Source organism: Capra hircus, chromosome 2 (genome assembly GCF_001704415.2).
Source record: "Capra hircus breed San Clemente chromosome 2, ASM170441v1, whole genome shotgun sequence".
Lineage (NCBI taxonomy): Eukaryota > Metazoa > Chordata > Mammalia > Artiodactyla > Bovidae > Capra > Capra hircus.
The window spans coordinates 31,777,056-31,800,019 of record NC_030809.1 but is presented as its reverse complement, the minus strand read 5'-3'; the positions used below and the strand labels follow the sequence as shown (position 1 = coordinate 31,800,019).

At 45.8% G+C, this 22,964-nt stretch overlaps 1 protein-coding gene across 1 annotated transcript in view; it reads right to left on the bottom strand.

Annotated features, from left to right (window-relative positions):
* The window catches only part of MREG (melanoregulin), a 69,463-nt gene that overhangs the window by 41,379 nt on the left and 5,120 nt on the right, over positions 1-22,964 (bottom strand). Inside the window, exon 2 of the mRNA XM_005676924.3 lies at positions 8,603-8,762. Within this exon, the coding sequence (XP_005676981.2) occupies positions 8,603-8,762 (160 nt within the window). The remainder of the gene's footprint in view (positions 1-8,602; positions 8,763-22,964) is intronic.

The window sequence follows — 22,964 nt, the reverse complement described above, 5'->3', positions numbered from 1 at the left end:
AGATCCCCTGGAGTCGGAAATGGCAACCCACTTCAGCATTCTTGCCTGGAAAACTGCATGGACTGAGGAGCCTGGTAGGCTATATTCCGTGAGGTCACAAAGAGTCAGACATGACTAAGCACACATGCCTATACATATTCAGTATTAGGAAACTTCTTTCTTCTTCTTTTTTTTTTTTTTTTTTTTAATTTTTTGGCCACGGCACGCAGCATGCTGGATCTTAAGTTTCCCGACCTGGGGTCGACCCTCGGTTCCTGCACTGGAAGCAGAGTCTTAACCATTGGACCACCAGAGAAATCCTCCCCCGTCCTCTTAGTTAAGACCTTGCGATCGTGTCCCAGGTGGGACAATAAACAGTAAGAACTCCCTGAGGTCACATAACTAACTATTCAGTGTCATCTCAGCACATGGCAGAGGCATGCCTCTCATCCCGAACTGTCTAAGTCCAAAACGCATGCCTTTCACCACCTCACATCCTACTGAAAGCTACAATGATTTTCCCTTTGCCTGCTTCATTTTCTGTCTCTGTTGGCTTACACAGAGTTTTGATGTGCTACCTACTTGCTAAGAAACACGTATCACCTTAATGCTAATATCCAAAATGCTTACATTTTTGAAGTCAGGGGTGGGCAAAGAATAGAAAAGAACGTTACAGACAGACAGACAATGTCTTTGGTGGAGCCCAACAGATCTTTTGTACCCAGAATGGTGCCCGGGGTGTTAAAACTTCCCCAGGCGGCAGCACTGGAGGCTGCTGCATGCACTGCACAACAGAGGCTTGCTGTTTTGTTAGTCGCTCAGTCGTGTCCAACTCTTTGTGACCCCACAGACTGAAGCCCACGAGGCTCCTCTGTCCATGGAATTCTCCAGGCAAGAATACTGGAGTGGGTTGCCATGCCCTCCTCCAGGGGATCTTCCTGACCCAGGGATCAAACCCAGGTCTGACGCGCTGCAGGCAAATTGTTTACTGTCTGAGCCACCAGAGCGGCTGATACTAAACAAATACCAACATCAGCCACTCTGTGATTCAGCTGGTGCAGGGTGAGAAACAGCTGACAAATACACAGCCCAGGGCAGCTGCTTTGGCAGGAAGTCAACACCCATTTGGCTTCCCTGGTGGCTCAGAGGGTAAAGCATCTGCCTGCAATGCAGGAGACCTGGGTTTGATCCCTGGGTCGGGAAGATGCCCTGGAGAAGGAAATGGCAGCCCACTCCAGTACTCTTGCCTGGAAAATTCCATGGACGGAGGAGCCTGGTAGGCTACAGTCCGTAGGGTCGCAAAGAGTCGGACACGACTGAGCGAGTTCACTTCACTTCAACACCCATTTGATTAACACCCATTCACTTTGTCTTTGACCAAAAAGATTCCACTGAAGCTCTTTCTAAGCTCGAGAGAGACGGCAGCAAGTGTTTCTGTCCATAGGGACTTCCAGGTCATACACACAGACTGAACTATGATCCCAGCTGCACCACTCTCGGTGCCTGGGACAGATGGTCAAAGTCTCTGATCTTATGTGTCAAAACCCCTTCTTCATAGGTTACTGTGAGGCTTGAGCTTTTGTCTGGAGCACACACATCAAGAAGGGCGCTTCTGCTCAGCACCCAGCATGAACCCCCATAAATATTATTACCTAGAACACAGAGGGTAAGACGACTTGATTCTCAGATCCTAAAGAGTGTTTTTATTCTCTCCCCCTCTAACCCAAACAGTCACTAGCAAAGTCAAATAAAGAATGCTTGCATGCCTGGATGGGAGAGGAGTTTGGGGGAGTATGGATACGTGCATATGTATGGCTGAGTCCCTTCACTGTTCACCTGAAACTACCAACATTGTTCATTAATCGGCTATACCCTAATACAAAATAAAATGTTTTTAAAAAAAAAAGAATGCTTACATTCAACAATCTGGATCATCTGCATCCTAAACAAAGAGGCCTTTTGAGAAGCCCAGAATTGTCTAGAGAATCATTTCCATTTTCCACTGTTATTTTGCTCCTTGACGCTTGACTTGAAACTTACAGTCCTATCGCCAACTGTAGCCAGTGTTCACCCACTTGCAGAGAAGTCAGAGGTCTGACCAGAGCAAGCGCCAACCAGCAAGTGAAGACTTGGAGGGAGTCATGCAGAGCCCAACCAGAACATCCCGCCTCCAAGTGCTTCCAAGTAATGTGGCTGGTACCCAGTCAACTCAACCCTCTCTCCACCTCCTCACATCCTCTGACCAGACATTCCACTTAACTCTCTTTTGTCCTTTCTTTCAGTACCAGGCATATGACAGGCTGAGCGTATAATCCAGACGTTGCAAACAAACCCCTGGGAACATCTGTCACTCTTTTAAACATTTTATAGGAACTGTTTACAATGCCTGGCAACACTCTGCCAGCAGGGAGTCCTGACACGCAGGAAGAACAAACAAACTGTAAACAGGAACGTTTTATGTTTTTGCCTGTAAAGTTTTGAAGAACAATAACATACAGCCCATTCCCTGGGGCTCAGCAGAGGGAGATTTCCAAGTTTTCACAGGATCCCTTGAACCACATAGCATCTGGTGTTCACGTGGCTCCCACCAGTGCATAAACACTACTTCACTCAGTGATAGAAGCTCATCATCAGAACGAGGTACGTTTCCGAGCACGTAATTATTTAATAGATTTAAAAACAAGCCTAGCATTTCTATCACCAATTGTGCCAAATAAACATTACCTATTTTGAACCAAAATAGTCCTTAATCATGTTTATGAGAACAGTTTGATTTTCAGCACTCACATTCTTAATAAAAAATGTAAGTATTTTTGAACAGAGTAAAAAGTCTTAAAGCCATGCACAAACTCCTAAAAGATCTATTACTGAACCATCGAAAGAGGCACCAAATAACAAGACAAGAGAACAGGCTAAGAAGAAGCACGATGAAGAATCTTGGAACTAATAAAACCGAAACACTTGGTTGGAGTCTTAACCAGCTGTACTTAACCAGTCTTAACCAGCGTGTAGATCCATAATGTGGGAAAGGTGGATTTTGACAGGGACCACTTTCTGAACTTCGGTCACAATTCCCAAACCAAACACAGTTCTCATCCCACTGATGTGAGCCTGCTTTTCACGTTACTGGTTTCAAAAAGTCACAGAAATAGACTTTGGATAGATTCCGTCTGTGCATTTTGAAATCTTCATGGAATCACAGACAATATCTAGTCCTCTCTTACAACTTCAATCATGGTGCTCATTACATTTTACGTCTCTAGATTCACAAAGTCCAGATTCAGATCCTGGCTCCATATTTCAATGGTGTGGCCTTGAACAAGTGGATTCAAAACGAAATAATAATGGCATCCACCTCACAGCTGTTGTGTAGAGGACAATGTATGTCAAGCAGCTGAACAGCACTTGGCACAGTTTTCATTATTATCTTGGAGGGCAGGGTCAGTCAGTATGACTAGAATTATTTATACAAAACAAATAAGGTGCAATGATATTTCATTAACCATTATTAGGCCCCCTAGAATACAGAGTGTTATATGAAGTATACAGCTAGGTTAATGAGAATGACCATAAGGACAATGATTTATTGACATGATTTTGTGGTTGTTTACTATTAAAAAAAATTTTTTTGGTGGTTTGGAATGTGGGGTGTTAGTTCCCCAACCAGGGATTAAACACACACACCCCTCCATTCAAAACACACTGGACCGCCAGGGAAGTCCCTATTACTTCTTAGTTAAGCATAAAATATTTTCCAAAATTAAAGACGAGAGCAAAATTTTTCCACTACTTGGAGGTCTGTAAATGTGTCAGTTCTGCTGTCTTCAAGCTTTTGAAGGCTTGTGTAAATGAAAGTGGATTGTGTTACAATTAAATAGTGTTACTATCTCATTTTCTGACACTGCAAATAACTTTAAATTCAGGCCATGTTTCATTATTTGTCCTCCTATATATTGTCTCTTCTGATTTTTTTTCCACTTTGGGACAACACTGCAAATTTAGCCATAGCCCTATACTCATAGCCCTTCTCCCACCAGCTCCAGATTCAGTAAGGGAATGTAGGTGATACACACACTGTTTTGAAATTACTGTTCAATTTTCAGAGAATTCCAAGTCCAGACGATCCTAGGTTTTTCACACTATTGCTACTCAAGGAAAAACACAATGTTCAATTTTCCTTAATGCCTTGCTTGAGTTTCTAAATCATCCTCATGCAAAAATATCTAGGGTTCCTTATTCCTTAGTAGGTGGAATTTGTTTTTCTCTCAAAAAACGAAAATCCTCTGTTTTATTAAAATCTGTGCCAATTTTATCCTGCATGAAAAAGAAAATAAGCAATAGACACACCCACCACCAGATTTCCACTTCTACCTTCTAAATTCACAGTTAGTTCATTTTCAATCCTATTGAACAAGGTAACAATGATATTGAGTAGTAGTAGTCTGTATTCTTGTCTGGAGAATCCCATGGACAGAGGAGCCTGGTGGGCTGCTGTCCATGGGGTCACACAGAGTCGGACACACTGAAGCAACTTAGCATGCATGCACTGGAGAAGGAAATGCCAACCCCAATCCAGTGTTCTTGCCTGGACAATCCCAGGGACAGAGGAGCCTGGTGGGCTGCCATCCATGTGGTTGCACAGAGTCAGACATGACTGAAGCGACTCAGCAGCAGCGACTCAGTCTATATCGTAAACATTAAGTATATAGCCCATAAACATATTTTGTTTAGCTGACACATGTTTAATGTGAGCTATCATTTAATAATCTGAACAAATATGTAAATTTAGGGCTTTCGTTTCTCTTAAAAATCCAGAGTTCTGGCACTTCCAGATCCACAGTCTCAGCATGGCAAATAGCTATCTGGAGATCAGCAGCCGCTCCTCTTAAACACTGCGTGAATTTCCAGTGTTACTCAGTTCTGCACCCTAACGTGGTTTTCCTAGGTTCTTCCACAAAGGAAGCATTAAGACAATTCCTACATTTTAAATACACATGTACTCTTTGATCTAGTAATTCTACACCTGAAAAAAACAACAAAAGATCAAAGAAGTATACATGGATACCCACTGAGGCACTGCTTCTGCTCCTAACAACAAAAAACCTGAATCAACCTGAATCAACCTAAATAACAGGGACTGTCTGAATAAACGATGGGAAATCAATGCAAGAGAACAGAGAGCCCCTCAAAACAATAAGGGAAATATACACATGGTGAAATGGAAATATGTCCAAAATATATTATTAAGTGGAAAAAAACAAAGTACAGAATGATATGTAATATATGATCCAATCTGTGTAGAGAATGATGCTGGGAAAGATTGAGGGTTAAGAGGAGAAGGGGGCAACAGAGGATGAGATGGTTGGATGGCATCACTGACTCAATGGAAGTGAGTTTGAGCAAGCTCTGGGAGATGGTAAAGGACAGGAAGCCTGGCGTGCTGCAGTTCAAAGGGTTGCAAAGAGTCAGACACGACTTAGCAACTGAACAACAATCCTTTTAATATGCGTATCATACTTTTGGTAGAAAATAAACTTCTTTTAACCACGTGTATATATATTCTTGCCTGGAGAATTCCATGGACAGAGGAACCTTGCAGGCTACAGTGCATGGGTCGCAAAGAGTTGAACACGAGAGAGCAACTAACACTTACACTTTCTTTATATATTATGTATATATGTGTGTATGTATGTGTGTATGTGTGCATGTGTGTATGTGTGTATGTATGTGTGTATGTATGTACGTATGTGCAGATGCCGCTGCTGCTTAGTCACTTCAGTTGTGTCCAAATCCATGCGACCCTGTGGACTGCAGCCTTCCAGGCTCCTCTGTCCATGGGATTCTCTAGACGATAGTACTGGAGTGAGTTGCCATGCCCCCCTCCAGGGGATCTTCCCATTGCAGGCAGGTTCTTTACCACTGAGCCACCAGGGAAGCCCATATACCTTAAAATACCTACTTTATAAACACCTTTATATGTATGGGGCTTCCCTGGTGGCTCAGCTGGTAAAGAATCCATCTGCAATGTGGGAGACATGCAATGCAGGAGACCTGGGTTCGATCCCTGGATTGGGAAGATCCCCTGGAGAAGGGAAAGGCTATCCACTCCAGTATTCTGGCTTGGAGAATTCCATGGACTCTATAGTCCATGGGGTCACAAAGAGTCAGCCACAACTAAGAGACTTTCACTTTCTGTGTATATATGTGTATATATGCATGTATAGACATAGATATAGTGTGTTAGTCACTTCAGTCATGTTTGACTCTTTGTAATCCCATGGGCTATAGCCTGCCAGGCTCCTCTATCCATGGAATTCTCCAGGCAAGAATACTGGAGTGTATAGCTATTCCCCTCTCCAGGGGATTTTCCTAACGAAGGGATTGAACCCATGTCTCCTGCACTCCTGGCAGACTCTTTACCATCTGAGCCACCAGGGAATATATTTGTATATATATTTTACACCTAAAAAGAAGGAAGCACTATGAATAGACATTTCACACCATTTCATCATCATCATCACATCATGTTGTTGACCGATGGCCTGTCCTGGTTGCAGGGTGTCTTTCTCTAGAGTTAAACTTGACTTTACTTCTTAGGCAAGCCTTCTGGAAGGCCCTTCACACAGGCCCAAGCACAACACAGAATGACACAATGGCCTCTTTGGAAGCTGTGCTTATTCAGAGCGATTTGCAGCTCACATTGCCTCCTCCACGGATTCTTCAATAGCAAAGGCAAACAGGGCAGAGAAGCTGGAGCTCCTCTGAGAGAGCTGCCAGGCCCAGCGCAAACACCCTTCAAGCCCCTTTCCTAGTTGGCATGAGACCCTGTGGGGGGAGAGGGAGCGGAGTACTATATGTTTCCCTATTACAGTCACAGCTTTGAGCAGAGTGGGGAAAGAAAAGGGAAAAAAAAGAACTGGTTCCATTCTCACCAGCAGAAACCCTAAAATGGTCAGCCCTATACAGTAGGGTAAGGACTCTCTCTTCCCATTAAAGGAAAAACTAGGTCATGCATGCATTCCCATCCATATGCTCGGGAGGGGCAGCCAGGACGGCTGTTCCTGGCCTAAGCAGCCTGTATGAGGTCTTTTGAATGTTGCCAGTGGAGGAGGGGACTGCAGTGGGCGTAAGGGACGCCGGGGTAGCAGGTGTGTGGCCACTAGTAGGATGCTGGTGGTGCTGCTTTAGTAGCTAAGACATGTCTGACTCTTTTGTGACCCCATGGTCTGTAGCCCCCAGTTCCTCTGTCTATGGGATTTTCCAGGCGAAAATACCAGAGAGGGTTGCCATTTCCTTCTCCAAGTCTTTGACTTAAGCCCTGTGACCAATATTTTGCAGAAGTGGTCCCTCAGCAAGACCCCACAGCCAAGAAAGGATGCTCATCAAAGCCACCGGGGGACTCTTCAGCTACCCTTCCCTCAGGTCTGAAGAACCAGAGGCAATTGTGATTCCTCACATCTAAGTCTGCTCTGTCCCCCTAAGGTGCCCCAGGTCACACCAGAATAAAAGGGCTGGGATGTGTGGCTCTTCTAAGCTATTGGGACTTCCCTGGCAGTCCAGTGGTTACAACTCCTCACTTCCACTGCAGGGGGTGGGGAACTGATCTCTGGGCTGGGGAGCTGAGATCCTACAAGCCATGTGGCCAAAAAAAAGAGGTTATCATATCCTGCTACAGCATGTTTTGGAGAAAAAACAATTAATAATCAAAAATATAAAGAAACCTACCTAAGAAACAGACCTCCTTTGCCATAACTGCCCCATACACACACACTCTGGTACTTTACTTCAAAGCAAGAGCCTGGCGTTTTAAATGTCCCTATTCTTCTTGATTACTATAATATACAAAGGAACACACAAAAGTCATATCTAATATAGGTATCTACTCAGAACTAACAGTTGAACACAGAGGTTAGAAAACAGGCTGTATTATATGGAAAAAGACACCTATAATATAACATTATACTGTATTGTTATAGTATATAATACTACTTTTGAAAAAAAAAAGAGAAAGTAAAATATGATCCCTTTTGCTGTTTTCTCTTAATTTATGAAGTCATCTCCTTTTCAATAGTCTAATGTTCCTGTATCAATACCTTGGATTAAAAGTCCATTAAGAGTGATTTCAAGCCTTATCACACAAATCATTTCAAATACGCCAGATACACTATTTGATCAATAAGCACAATTCAAGAAGATAAAACAGAAAAAAAAAAATTCAGGCTCTATTAATTCAAAACTGGGGATGATGCAAAGTACCCTCCAGCCTTCAGTCTGAATGTTGAACTGTGGCTTGCCAAACAACTGGAAAGCTTTGACATGGACTGGTTAAGCTATTTAAGACCATAAAGTATCTTCATGATCTGAGCAGCACTGCCTTGCTCTTTCCATACAGCTGTAATTTATATCATTAAAGCAACAATTAGAAATCAGTCTTATCTGTGTATTAAGCAGGTATACGAAAACCAGCTATACTTTGTGACTAGATGCTGCTAAAAGGCCTGCCCTTCGTTTCACACATATCATGCTTCATTCTTTTCTCTGTTTCAAGCTGTTCTTCTCTGTCATTGCTCTCTTTTGCTGTGCATTACCATCTGCACACAGCAAGATCTCAAAAGCTGCTTACCTCTGAATCTTTGGCCTGCTGATTGCGAACGACGATCAGGTTGTACAGGATCCTGTCGTCGTCTGCCTCTGTGTGGGACACGTCGTGAGGCATACTCCACAAATTCTTCTCATCATCCCTCGCCAGCGTGGCTCCAAATGAAGAATATGGGTTGCTACCACTATGGGATAAGAAAAGGGGGTATAAGGGCTTTGTACTACATATTACACGTAATACATACATCAGGCTTCCCTGGTGGCTCAGTGGTAAAGAATCCACCTGTCAATGCAGTTGGATTGACACGTACAATCTCTGGTCCGGGAGGATACACATGTCACAGAGCAGCCAGGCCCAAGAGCCACAACTATGGGGCCTGTGCTCTGCAACAAGAGGAGCCGCAGACCACAACCAGAGAGTAGCCCCTGACGTCCACAGCTAGAGCAAAGCTGTGCAGCAACACAGACCCAAAATACTTAACTAAACATATATATACACCACATGTAAGTAACATATAAATTAAAATATATTACATATTTCAGAATGTAATGACAGCTTGCGGGAAACAGTGCCACTGGATTCGTGGTCTCCAAAGCAGAAGATTTAACTCTGGGACCAAAGACAGGTCTCAGTCACTCAGAGCCTGGTGTGCAGAATTTTATTTAAAGTGACAGGACAAAGAAAGCTTCTGACATAGACATCAGAAGTGGGTAGAAAGAGTACCCGCCTCACTAGTTTAGCGGGGCCTTATACACTTTTCTGCTAGCTGCTAAGAACAGAAAAAAAATACCTCAAGGCTGTGAGAATTTTGCCCAGACTGTTTCCCATAACATACATCCTAGGATGACATCAGCATGAGATTAGCCAGAAGAAACAGGTTAACTCAGAGCTCAAGGCTGTGAACGTTTTTACCCAGATTTTCTCCCATAACATACATCCAAAGCTCAAAAAAAGGCAGGTCCTTGAACAAGAGATACTGCTGCCTATGAGGCCTACTTGTTTAAGGCAAAAGAGTGTGAAAAAGAAAGAATGTTCACTTCTTCCTTAAAGGGGCCTTAGGCTTGGACTTCTTATCAACCTGCCTGTTAACTCTCCTTAATGCTTAGCGCTCCTTGGAAGAAAAGCTATAACCAACCTAGAGGGCACACTAAAAAGCAGAGACACTACTTTGCCAACAAAGGTCTGTCTAATCAATGCTGTTTTTTCCAGTGGTCATGTATGGATGTGAGAGTTGGACCATAAAGAAAGCTGAGTGCCAAAGAATTGACGCTTTTGAACTGCGGTGTTGGAGAAGACTCTTGAGAGTCCCTTGGAATGCAAGATCAAACAAGTCAATCCTAAAGGAAATCAGTCCTGAATATTCATTGGAAGGACTGATGCTGAAGCTCAAGCTCCAATACTTTGGCCGCCTGATGTGGAGAACTGACTCATTGGAAAGGACCCTGATGCTGGGAAAAATTGAAGGCAGGAGGAGAAGGGGACAAGAGAGGATGAGGTGGTTGGATGGCATCACCGACTCGATGGACATGAGTTTGAGCAAGCTCCGGGGGGTTGGTGATGGACAGGGAAGCCTGGTGTGCTGCAGTCCATGGGATGGCAAAGAGTCGGACACAACTGAGTGACTGAACTGAACTGAACTGAAGTTAATTCTCTCAGTAACATATAACAGTTGTGGTGGGAGGGTTCACCTGTTGTGGAGCACGGGCTCTAGAGCACAGTGGCGCTAGTGGTAAAGAACTCGTCAGCCAGTGCAGGAGACTGAGAGATAGGGGTTTGATCCCTGGATCAGGAAGATCCCCTGGAGGAGGGCACGGCAACCTACTCCAGAATTCTTGCCTGGAAAATCCCATGGACAGAGGAGCCTGGTGGGCTGCAGTCCACAGGGTCGCAAAGAGTCAGACACGACTAAAGCGACTTAGCATGCACACACAACATATAAATATATATTCCAAGCAAAAGAATCTGCACTGTTTTTAATAATGAAACATAACACAACAGAACAATTAAAAAAATCACTTTTAAAACAACAGAGGACAGCTAAAATATGATACCTGGCAGAGGTAATCTTACCATGTTAAACATGAAATCATCATGAATACCCTGACAGCTACGACAAAAAAAAAAAAGGAATTCCAATGAGGAATGTTATTCTCATGTGATTAAAAGAAGCAAACAATTAATATGAAGAGATGAAATTTTTACCGGTTCTGAATTCAAGGAAATAAGAGTGAATTCAAAGTACAATGGTATGTGTTAATATTATCTATCAAATTTCTTACAACAAGAAAATTAAGTAATAAACATGCACATCTGAATACTTTCAATAAGCAGTACTGGATGCTGAGTAAGGATTTCAGGAGCCACATGCTGACACCTGGGTCATGATTTACCCTTTATGAGGCAGTATCTATGTTTACGAGGAGCTGAGTGGCAGAGTGTCATACCTAGAACATGCTTATACAAAGACCTGGTTAACTTCCGTGGGACTGGTCAGGTCGGGTCATGGGGTCATCCCCTTCATCTGACGTTAATAATATGTACAAGTCCCTGACTCCATGTTACTCACAAGGCTTATAAAATTGTGAGCAACACAAACGTGGTCCCTATCCTTGGACCTTGGGAGTCTAGGGAGGGACAGACAGTAATGAATGATCACTTGACAATCTAATTAAAACCAGTGTAAGTGCTACAAAGGGGGAGTTCACGGAGCTGTGAGAGGCAGTTAGAGTTAGTCAAGTCGCTCAGTTGTGTCCATATCTTTGCGACCCCATGGGCTGTAGCCCACCAGGCTCCTCTGTCCATGGGATTCTCCAGGCAAGAATACTGGAGTGGGCTGCCATTTCCTTCTCCAGGGGATCTTCCTGACCCAGGGATTGAACCCAGGTCTCCCACATTAGAGGCAGACGCTTTAACCTCTGAGCCACCAGGGAAGCAGCTTCCCTGCTGCTGTGAGAGGCAGTAGGGGTAGGCATTAGGTAGGCGTTGTGGGAAAGGGATTTAAATGAGTTTTAAGCTGAAAGACAAGAAACAGAGTTTCAAAAAAGGAGATGGCATGTTCAAAGGCCCTGGGGTGGACTGAAGCAGGGTGAAGGTAGGAAAAGAAGGGGGATGTTGGCTCGTGAGTGAAAGAGAAGCTGAGGAGACAGCTGGGGCCAGATACTCTTGGCTCTGTAGGCCATATTCTCTAACATTCTTTAGAAATGTGGTCTTTATTCCTAGGAGCTAGGTAAGATGCAGGAGGGCTTTAAGTAGGACTGTAATGTGACATGATCAATACTACACCTTTAAAGATTTTTCCGGCTAACTTATACAAAGAACGTGGCATCTGATACCATCACTCCATGGCAAATACAAGGGAAAAAGTGGAAACAGGGACAGATTTTCTTTTCTTGGGCTCCAAAATCACTGCAGATGGTAACTACAGCCATGAAATTTAAAGACACTTGCTCCTTGGAAGAAAAGCTATGACAAACCTAGACAATATATTAAAAAGCAGAGATATTACTTTGCCAACAAAGGTCAGTATAGTTAAAGCTATGGTCTTTCCAATAGTCACATATGGATGTGAGAGTTGGACCATAAAAAATGCTGAGCACTGAAGAATTGATGCTTTTGAACTGTGGTGTTGGAGAAGACTCTTGAGAGTCCCTTGGACTGCAAGGAGATCCAACCAGTCAATCCTAAAGGAAACCAAACCTGAACATTCACTGGAAGGACTGATGCTGAAGCTGAAGCTCCAGTACTTTGACCACCTAATGTAGAGAGCTGACTCACTGGAAGAGACCCGGATGCTGGGAAAGACTAAAGGCAAAAGGAAAAGGGGGTGGCAGAGGATGAGATGGTTAGATAGCATCACCAACTCAATGGACATGAATATGAGCAAACTCTGGGAGACAGTGGAGGTCAGAGAAGCCTAGCATGCTATAGTCAACGGGGTTGAAAAGAGTCGGACACAATTCAGCGACTGAACAGTGACAACAAAGAATACTCAAATTCACAGAGTCAGAAAGTACACTGGGGACTTTCTTGGTGGTTCACTGGCTAAGAATCCCAGCTCTCAATTCAGGGGATCCAGGTTCTATCCCTGGTCAGGGAACTAGATCTCAGATGCTGCAACTTAGACCCAGCCCAGCCAAATTATATATATATATATAATATATATATATATATATATTTTTTTTTTTTTTTTTAAATAAAAGAAAGTCATTGGTAGATGAGAAGGGCCAGGAGTGGGAGGAGGTGGGGAAGGGGAAGGGGGTCTTAGTGTTTAATAGGGACAGTGTTTCAGTTTAGGAAGGTGAAAAATCCGGGAGATGGATGATGGTGAGAGTTGTACAACAATGTGAATGTACTTAGAGCCACTGAACTATACAGTCAGATATAGTTAACATGAAAGTGAAAGGCGCTTGGTCGTGTCCAACTCATTGCAGCCCCATGGACTGTACAGCCCATGGAATTCTCCAGGCAAGAATACTGGAGTGGGTAGCCTGTCTCTTCTCCAGGGGATCTTTCCAACCCAGGGATCAAACCCAGGTCTCCCGCATTGCAGGCAGACTCTTTACCAGTTGAGCCAAGAGGGAAGCCCGAGAATACTGGACTGGGTAGCCTATCCCTTCTCCAGCGGATCTTCCTGACCCAGGAATCTAACCAGGGTCTCATGCATTGCAGGCGGATTCTTCAACTGAGCTATCAGGGAAGACCATAGTTAACACAGTATGCTTTATATTATGTGACTTTTACCACAATTAAAAGAAAAAATCTTCCTGGCTACAGTGTGGAGAATGCTTCAGAGGGGTGAAGAGTGGACCTGAGGGATTCACTAAGATGGAACTGAAGCAACTCAGGTGAGACAGGATAGGTATTACCCTGCATAATCCAGGAGCAGGAGAGGGTAGACGCTCTCTGGCTTTCCACCTGGACAGTGAGTGATGCCCTCGTCTCAGGCAGAGCTACAATGCCCCACAGCCACAGGGTGGCCAACTCATCTGCAGGTGTGACAGGAGCAAATGGCAAAGGAGGACAGACAGTGGGCGCCTGATAAGCAGACAGCATCTGGGAAGGAAGGATAAGAGAAACGGACAACTGGGCTGAAGGTAACGTTAAGGCTTTAAAACAACATGAAATATTCCGAAGTTGGCACTAAGGAGATGTTGCAACAGGAAGCAAAGTTTGGGTCTCCCAACTGGTGTTCAGCACAGGAACCCTCCCAGCCAGGGATGGACTCCAGCACTCAAGTGATGAGGTCTGGGTCAGGCTTGGGAGAGCCAACCACGGCCCGCTCATGAAAACTGGGACACAGAGGGGAAGGGAGCTTGGAGCCAAGGTCTACAGGAGGCCAGCTACCTGAATGGATGCTGAAAAGTGCTCTTGAAGTCTCTCCAGTTCAGAAGTGCAGGGATGAGACTGGATAGGGTGATCAGAACTATGGAGAAGGAGCGACTTTCAGGGAGTCAGACACAGCTCAGCCACAAGACTGTCAGAAACGCCCTGTTTTCCCTTTTGACACTGCAGAAGCTGAACAGAGAGACCCACCACTCGCTCCTTTTAAGAACGATGAGCCAACAAACAGGGAGGCAAATGATGCCCAGGGAGGCCTTGGTGCCCATACGAGCTTTACCAAGCATGTCCATTTCATTCATTCATCCACGCATTCACTTATGCAACTGTGTACTGCTACTGGGCTGGATGCTCTAGGAACTCACAAATAAACAGGGCATTGCCCCTGTTGCTGGTGTGACTATAACGCAAGGAGGCAAGTGAATTTTCTTTTTAAGTGCAAACAGAAAGTTGTAGGAACAGAGAGAGAGACACACATTATGTGTGATGAGCAGGAAGTGGAAGAAACGTTACATGGAGTAAATACTAACCCAGACCTGAGGAGCACACAGCCTTTCTCCAGAGAAGCAAAGGGAATGGTGTTCCTGACAGAGGGGACACCACCTACAGCGTATGGAAACTGCAAGTGTCCGCAGGGTGGGGGAACTCCCAAATGTTCACGCAGGGCTGACCACACAGGCTCCCAAGCAGGGAAATGGACAGACAGGAAGAAAAGGACATGGGGGGTCCTCTGGAGTTCAACTTTGGTTCTGAGAACGGGGATAAGTTATCGAAGTGATTTTGAGCCTTGTCAGGTCTGAGTTTTACAGCAACAACTCTCAATAAAGAAGGAACAGGGCTTAGGAGGCTGTCACAATCAACGGTCACAAGAGGGTAGGTGTGGCTTTCCTGCCGCGGTCTTTGAGTTCCTAGTGTCAGGGGCCTCGGGGCCACTGTGGGGGAGCGGTGGGCCAGGAGATGGGCAGGGCTGCTCGGCAGAGAGAGGAAGATGCCACAAACCAACCGCAACCAGAACAGCTGGTTCAAACCTGTAATTCGTGAGAGCTCCAGAAAAGATTCCTTGGGGGCAAGGAAAGGTGGTATTCTATTGCTAAATAAGTCCACGTTTAATTCGAAACATTTTGAGATACTGGTTGGGGCACGAGTGAAGGAGGGCGCAGGCTTGAGAAACAGAGGTGGGAACAGCAAGCGTGCGTTCCTGCAGCATCAGAGACTCAGCCACGCCTGCCCTATTGACCCCAGATGGGTGACACGGAGGTGGGAGGAGGGGAGTCAGTGCTGACCGCGTGAGGGTGACGCCTTTACGGAGGACGGGAGGAGCCACGGCTGACCTGCACACCTGCAGGACACACAGAGAGCACTCAGGATCTGGGCTTAGGACCAAGGACAGGGCAGGAGACCTAGATGTGGGGGAAATGCTCATGGATCTCCATCACCGCAGAAGCCAGGGGACCAGAAGAAGCATCTGGGAACAAGGAGGAAGGAAAGCGAGGGAATGAAGAAGGGCCTCAGAGGAATGGAAAAGGAGGCTACAGAGAGCAGGAGAGCCCAGGGAGCGAGAATGCTGGGCAAAGAGGAACTCTCCAGAGCAGGCGGCACCGGACAGCGTCAGAGCGTGAAGAGCATGAACTCCAACATCTTTATGCCTAAACGATTTTGCGGCCAGAAAAACCACACAGCACTTTACTCCAGGCCCTCCACACTCTATCCCTCCCTCTGTACAACCATCTGAGGTCTCAGGGGGGCAGGTGACAGTGACGCTATCCCACCTGGCAGATGGGGACGAGACTCCACAGTTGTCTGACTTCTCCCAGGACAGGATGGTCCCCACCCTCCAGCACAAGGTCCCTGATGGGGCATCTCTAAGCAGCCACAGTCATAGAGTTCGTAGAGTGCGTCCAAGGGCTGTAATGGGATGGGTCCTCAAACATAGCGGCCCAGATACTGACTCCAGGTGTGAAGTGGTTCCCGACTTCCCTGGGAAGCAAATTCCCCTGGGACTTCTCCTCAAGGCATCCAAATCCCGGGGGCACAGCTTTCACCAGGACAGTACACATCCCTCTCAGATCCTGAAACCTGAGTTACGTTCCAGAAACTCAGTCTTTCATTTTTCCCCAAATCTGTTTCATTCACTGCTCTAACGTAGGGATGAAAAGTGAAAGTGTTTGTTGCTGGGTCGTGTCCAACTCTGCGAACTATGGACTGTAGCCCACCAGGCTCCTCTGTCCATGGGATTTCCCAGGCAAGAATACTGGAGCAGGTTGCCATTTCCTTCTCCAGGGGATCTTCCCGACCCAGAAACCAAACCTGGGTCTCCCTCACTGCAGGCAGATTCTTCACCATCTGAGTCACTGGGATGTACTCAGTATTTCTTCACAACCCACATCACCTGGTGGGGGCGGGCACAGAGAAGCTGCTTTACAAGTACTTTTAAAAGTTACAGAGCTGTGACCCCAAAGTACTAAAGGAAATCCCAGACATAACTCATTACAAGTTCCCTAATGCAGGAGGTTTAGACATTAGCCAGTATCCACTTGAATGGGTGTGTGCTCAATCGCTCAGTTGTATCCGACTCTCTGTGACCCCATGGACTCTAGCCCACAGGGCTCCTCTGTCAAATGGAATTTTCCAGACAAGAATACTGGAGTGGGTTGCCATTTCCTTCTCCAGGGAATCTTCCTGATCCAGGGATCAAACTTGAGTCTCTCACGTCTGCTCTGGCAGGCAGATTCTTTACCACTGTGCCACCTGGGAAGGTGATAAACAGCATCTGACCTTGAGTAATCTAGCCACTTTGGGCTTCATAAGCCACAATTTCTTGGCTTGTTTTCAGAAGATTATGACAGGTGCCTTCTTGGCCAGTCACTCATTGTTGTTTAGTAGCTAAGTGATGTTCGTCTCTTTGCAACCCCCTGGACTATAGCCTGCCAGGCTTCTCTGTCCATGGGATTTCCCAGACAAGAATACTGGAGCAGGCTGCCATTTTACTGTCCAGGGAATCTTCCCAACTCAGGGATCAAATCCCCATCTCATGTACTGGCAGGTGGATTCTTTACCACCAAGCTACCAGGGAAGCCCCCTGGCCAGTCAGTCCTACCCTCTCACAATCAGTTAATCAATATTTCTGTCTTCTCTCTCTTCTCCCCACCCCACAAGCACGCACACATACACACACACAGACACACACATATGACTCCAGCCAACATCTAAGAGTACCACCCATCCTTAACCTAAAGTCCTGAAGGCAGCTCTGTAGGAAGGTCAACACTGGCCTGTTAGGATGTCTCCAGACAGGCAGTGCCTCCCCAGCATTCCCTAATTAGGAGCAGTGCTCCCCTGACAACCCCTGAGTCTCAGACTCTGCCTGCCTAGTCACTGATCCTCTCCCCAGGGGACAATTTAAAACAGGGGAGAGAACCAAGGGCTTCTGCCCCAGGGTGAGCAATGACTTTCATCCGAGTGATGCTCTCAAGCTCGGGATCTGGGTGGCTGTCCTCTGCAGAGCAGCCCCCTACTCCACTTGGCTGCCTCCCTCACCTGGACCTCACTCCCACCACCTTCTTCTTATCTATTCAAGTTACAAACCTGGTTTCTTTGAAGACCTAGAGAGGTGGGGCACACCACTAAATAAATCACTAAGTTAATAATTTCACCAAAACACAAATCAAGGTAAAAGTGAACGAGAGCTTGAACTCATTAGAGAAGGACCTGTCAGACCAGCCTGGTTCCCAAGATCCCTGCTCCCCATTCCTTTCATCCTGCTCCATCACCCAGGCAAGGCAGCATCTGCTTTGTTTTAAAACTTTGAACCCTTAGGGTGGAGAGTCCAGAGCGAAGAAAAACCTAAAGCAAACAACTAAAGCAGCAGCTTGGGAACCTCTGTGCACTCAAGCCTATAAAGCACTGTGGGACCTTTGTGTAAAGAGAACTCCGTGCAAAGGCCCTGGGGTCTGGGACAGAGCCCAAGAGGACAGACGGCAGGGAGAAGAGGGCACTGAATCGGAGCTTCACTCTCCCTCCCTCCCTCCCTCCCCTGTGAAATGATCTCTAAAGGTTTGAGGAAAGTGAGAGAGGCCGTTTCGCCCCTGGCTGCCATCTGCTGATGATAAATATTTTATGAACTTCAGGCATCTGAGAGGTGACTCTGAAGTTACACATGAAGCGAAGCAAAGGCTGCTCTTTTCTCCCAGAAGGTAAGATGAGCAAAGTTTCAGCTTCCATCCCCAACCCCACCTAGGGTGTGAGGCCAAACCTCTCGGGATTCTTTTCTTCCAGTATCAATAGGGCTAAGGGAGACTCCAGGCCTAGAAACATCAGTATTAATCCAATGTTTGAACATGACGGAGTCCCGAGTCTAAACATCATCCCAAGGTTTCTGGCGCTTTCCTCAGTGTTTAAACACCTGGTCTCGTGACATCCTTCAAAAGCAGAGGTATCTACCATCCCAATATGTAAGAAGAAAACTGCAGGTGCTTTTCTGGGCCCCTCTCGCTCCCTGACATGCTCTCACCCTTCATGCCTTCCCATCCCAAGGCTGAAACAGTCCCACATCATCATGGGTTCCATTCACTGCTTTAAATGCTTTAAAGGCCTGAAGACGGTTCCGACAAGAAGTCTGTGAAGAAGGCAGGGGAGGCATGATTTTTCTGTCTCCCAGATGAGGAAATGCTGGGGTGCAGGAAGATTAAACTCAGCCCTTGGTCTCTGCCTTGTTTACACTAACTCCTGGTCTCACGGCTTTAAATGCCATCTTCCTGAGGAAGATTCTCAAACCTATAACTGAATCCCCAGCTCAGACCACGCTCTCAAGTCCCAGACTCCTGCACGGCCTGCCTTCTTCCCTTCTCCATGAGGATGCCTGGTCCACAGCTCAAGTTCAACATGGTGCACCAAGCCCCTGACCTTCCCTCCAAAGCTCCCCAACCACAGTCTCCCCACCTAGAAGATGGGAAACCTATCCTTCCTCAGGCCAAAACCCTTCAAGTCATTCTTGGTTCTCTCACCCCCAACATCTAATCCAATAGAAAATCCTATTGACCACACATTAAACAAATGCCCATCTCTACCAGTACCACTCCCCAGGTCAAAGAACCTCTGTCTTACAAAAGAATCCCTGCAATTTTTTTTCCACTGATTTACCTTTTTCCAGGTCTGGAAGATCCCATGGAGAAGGGAATGGCTAGCCACTCCAGTATTCTTGCCTGGGAAATCCCACGGACAAGACAAGTCTGGAGGGCTACAGTCCATGGGCTCACAAAGAGTCGGTCGGACACGACTGAACGACTAACGCTTTCTTTCACTTTCACCTTTTTCAACCACTACCTCTACCAATGCTCTTCTTAACACAATTAAAGTGATCTTTTCAATATGTCAATCAATTCCTGTCACCCCTCCCTCACAACCCTCCAGGGGCTCCCATCTGACACAGAATATAAGCCCAGGTCACACCGTGGTCCATAATCCCCACGACATGCCAGCCACTCTGGTCTCTTTGTTGTTCCCTGAACCCACTAGTCACACGGCCATCTCCAGGCCCTTGCACTGGCTGATTCTCCTACCTATGATAGTGCTCCCTCCCCACCCCCACCCCTATATCCACATGACTTGCTCCCTCCCCTCCGTCATATCACTGTTTAAATACCCCCTCTTCAATGAGGCTTACTCTGACCAATCTATTTAAAATTGCACGCATGCTCTTCTGCCCCGACTCTACCTCCATATTCATGGGGTCTACAGCCCTGGGTTGGGGGAGGTGCAGAGGAGATGGTGCTTTCTGGAATCAACTCCCTGCAGATACCTAGGGATAACTGTGTTTGTTTACCTTCTGATTTATTTGTCAATACTATGTTTACTGTTTGTTGTGCTTCCCCAAAACCATAATAAAAGGCCCCTGAGAATAGGATCTGTATCTCTTTTGCTCAATGATGTATGTGGAGTGCTTAGAACAGGACCTGACACTTAATGGATGCTCAATTTGTTGAATGAATGAACTGTGACTTCCCAACGTCACAGGGCTCTGAATGGCAGAAACAAGGCTGGAATCCCACTCTCTGGACTCACAGACAAGCTCTTAACATCTTTGAGCTGTTTAAATTCATGAAGGTGGGGTTCAGAGTCTTCCAGAGGAAGCAGACAGTAAGCATATATATTCATGTCTAGTGGTGATCAGCCTCTGAAGGAATAAGGGTCAGAGTGAGGGTGAAAAGTACTGTTTGAAAGAGGGTGGTCAGGGAAGATCTTTCTGATAAAATAACTTTAAGTAGAGACCTGAATCGAGGGAGGGAGTTTCCCGGGTAAGTGAAGAAAGGATATCCTAGGCAGGGAGGGCACTAAGAGTGTATCTGAGGACCCAGGAGAAGGCCCGTGTGGCTGAAGAATGAACAATTTGCCCTTTTGTGCTGACTTTAAAATCTATACCGTAAGTAATAGCCCCAAACTCGAAACCACCCGAAAGTCCACCAACAGAAGAATGCGTGAACCAAAGGGAATACACCATAAAATCCACTAACAGAAGAATGAGTGAATCAGTGGGAATACACCATCAAGCAGTGAGAACCACCAACTGCATGCCCCAGCTGGGACCGAGCTCACAAAGTCAAGTACACACACAGTTTGATCCTGCGTATGTAAAGTTTAAAAGCAGGCAAAACTAAAGTCCATTTTTAAGGTGCATACATAGGCGGAAAAGCTATCAAGAAAAGCAAGGAAATGACTATCACAAAAGTCTAGATATAATCAGGGGTCGGGGGTGGGGGTGGGGGTGGGGTGTGAGTTGCCCACAGCTATCTCTTGCCTTGGGCGGTGATTATAGGAGTATCCATCTTGTAGTTGTTCTTTTTTTTTTTTTAAGGTTTTTTTTTTTTTTCATGTGGACCATTTTTAAAGTCGTTATTGAATTTGTTTCAATACTGCTTCTTTTTTATGTTTTCGTTTTTTGGCCACCAGGCATGTGGGATCTTAGCTCCCCAACTAGGGATTCAACCTGCACACCCCCCTCCATGGAAGGCAAAGTCTTAACCACTGGACCACCAGGGAAGTCCCTGTAGTGTTTTACACTGTTTATGTGCTTGTATGTTTTCAGACTTTGATATACAAACACAAGATTTTAAAAGTTGAGAAAAAAATAATGAGAGGCAATACAGCAAACTCTTAACTCCTTTCCAGGCAGTACAGGGGTTCTTTAGATACATACAGCCTCACCAAAATTATTTTCTAAAAAAAAAAAAAGACACCAAAGAACAGAGTGCAGGGCCTGTTATTGGTTGCAAAACAAACATATACTGTTGTTCAGTCGCTCAGTTGTGTCCGACTCTTCACAACCCCACGGACTGCAGCATGCCAGACTTCTCTGTCCTTCACTATCTCCCAGAGCTTGCTCAAACTCATGGCCATCCAGTCAGTGATGCCATCCAACCATCTCATCCTCTATCAACCTGTTCTCCTCCTGCCTTCAATCTTTCCCAGCATGAGGGTCTTTTCCAATGAGTCAGTTCTTCGCATCAGGTGGCCAAAGTATTGGAGTTTCAGCTTTAGCATCAGTCCTTCCAATGACTATTCAGGACTGATCTCCTTTAGGATGGACTGGTTTGATCTCCTTGCAGTCCAAGGAACTCTCAAGAGTCTTCTCCAACATCACAGTTAAAAAGCACTGATTCTCTGGTGCTCAGCTTCCTTTATAGTCCAACTCTCACATCCATACATGATTACTGGAAAAACCATAGCTTTGACTAGACAGATCTTTGTCGGCAAAGTAATGTCTCTGCTTTTTAATATGCTGTCTAGGTTGGTCATAGCTTCCAAGGAGCAAACGTCTTTTAATTTCATGGCTGCAGTCACCACCTGCCATCAGCTATAAGCACACAGAACCCCTCCCTCTTGGACCTCCCCCCCATGCTCTCCCCATCCCACCCCCTAGGTCATCACAGAGCAACAAGCTGAGCTCCGTGTGCTATACAACAGCTCCCACTAGCTGTCTGCTTTACGCATGGTAGTGTATGTACGTCATCCCCAATCTCCCAAATGATGCCACGCTCCCCTTCTCCCACTGTGCCCACACATCTCCTTACTATGTCTACGTCTCTATTCCTACTCTGCAAACAGATTCATCTGTTCCCTTTTTCTAGATTCTACATATATGCCTTAATATACAGCTATCAAGTTTGTGGCAACTTGTCGCAGCAGTCCTGGAACCTAATAACAGGTACCCCACTGTTTCTTTTAATTAGCAACATGAAATCTTGGGTCAAAACGTCATTCGCTGTTTTACAGACAAATAAACGACGATCCAGCCATTCCAAAACGATGCATTTGCATCATCGTCCTGTCCTCAGCGCATATGGATATTTTGTTGTCATTGTGATCATTACTTAACCTCCTTGAGAAAAACAGTGCGGAGAAGAATGACTTCAGAACTTCAAACTTTACATAGATGATGGACAAGATGGACATTACAGGATTCATTCCTAAACCTGGGATGAAGGTGAGGAAATGGTGAGACTGAATGAAACCTTTGGCTTTTTTATCACAGAGGCCTGGTGTCAAGCCCATATCAGGCCATGGATCATTTCTCCAAGCCTAGACTTGTTCTAAGCTTCCTGCTGTTAGAAATGCCTACTCACATATTTGCTGGTGAAGCCGACCTTGGCAGCTGGATCAGTCATGACTCACACATCATGGTGGCTCTGATGGTAAAGCATCTGTGTACAATGCAGGAGACCTGGGTTTGATCCCTGGGTCAGGAATATTCCCTGGAGAAGGAAATGGCAACCCACTCCAGTACTCTTGCCTGGAAAATCCCATGGACAGAGGAGCTTGGTGCAGGCTACTGTCCATGGGGTCGCAAAGAGTCGGGGGGCACAACTGAGCGACTTCACTTCACTTCACATATCATAGGCCTTCAGGCTCCTTCCCAGGACTACACACAACCTTGCTGCCCCTGTATTCCATGTCAAACAGAATTTCAGCTGACATAAGGCCACAGAAAGAAGACAGTCTGCATCATGCCTGGAACAGCTCTTCCAGGCTGCACCTTAAAGTCAGATGCCTTCCC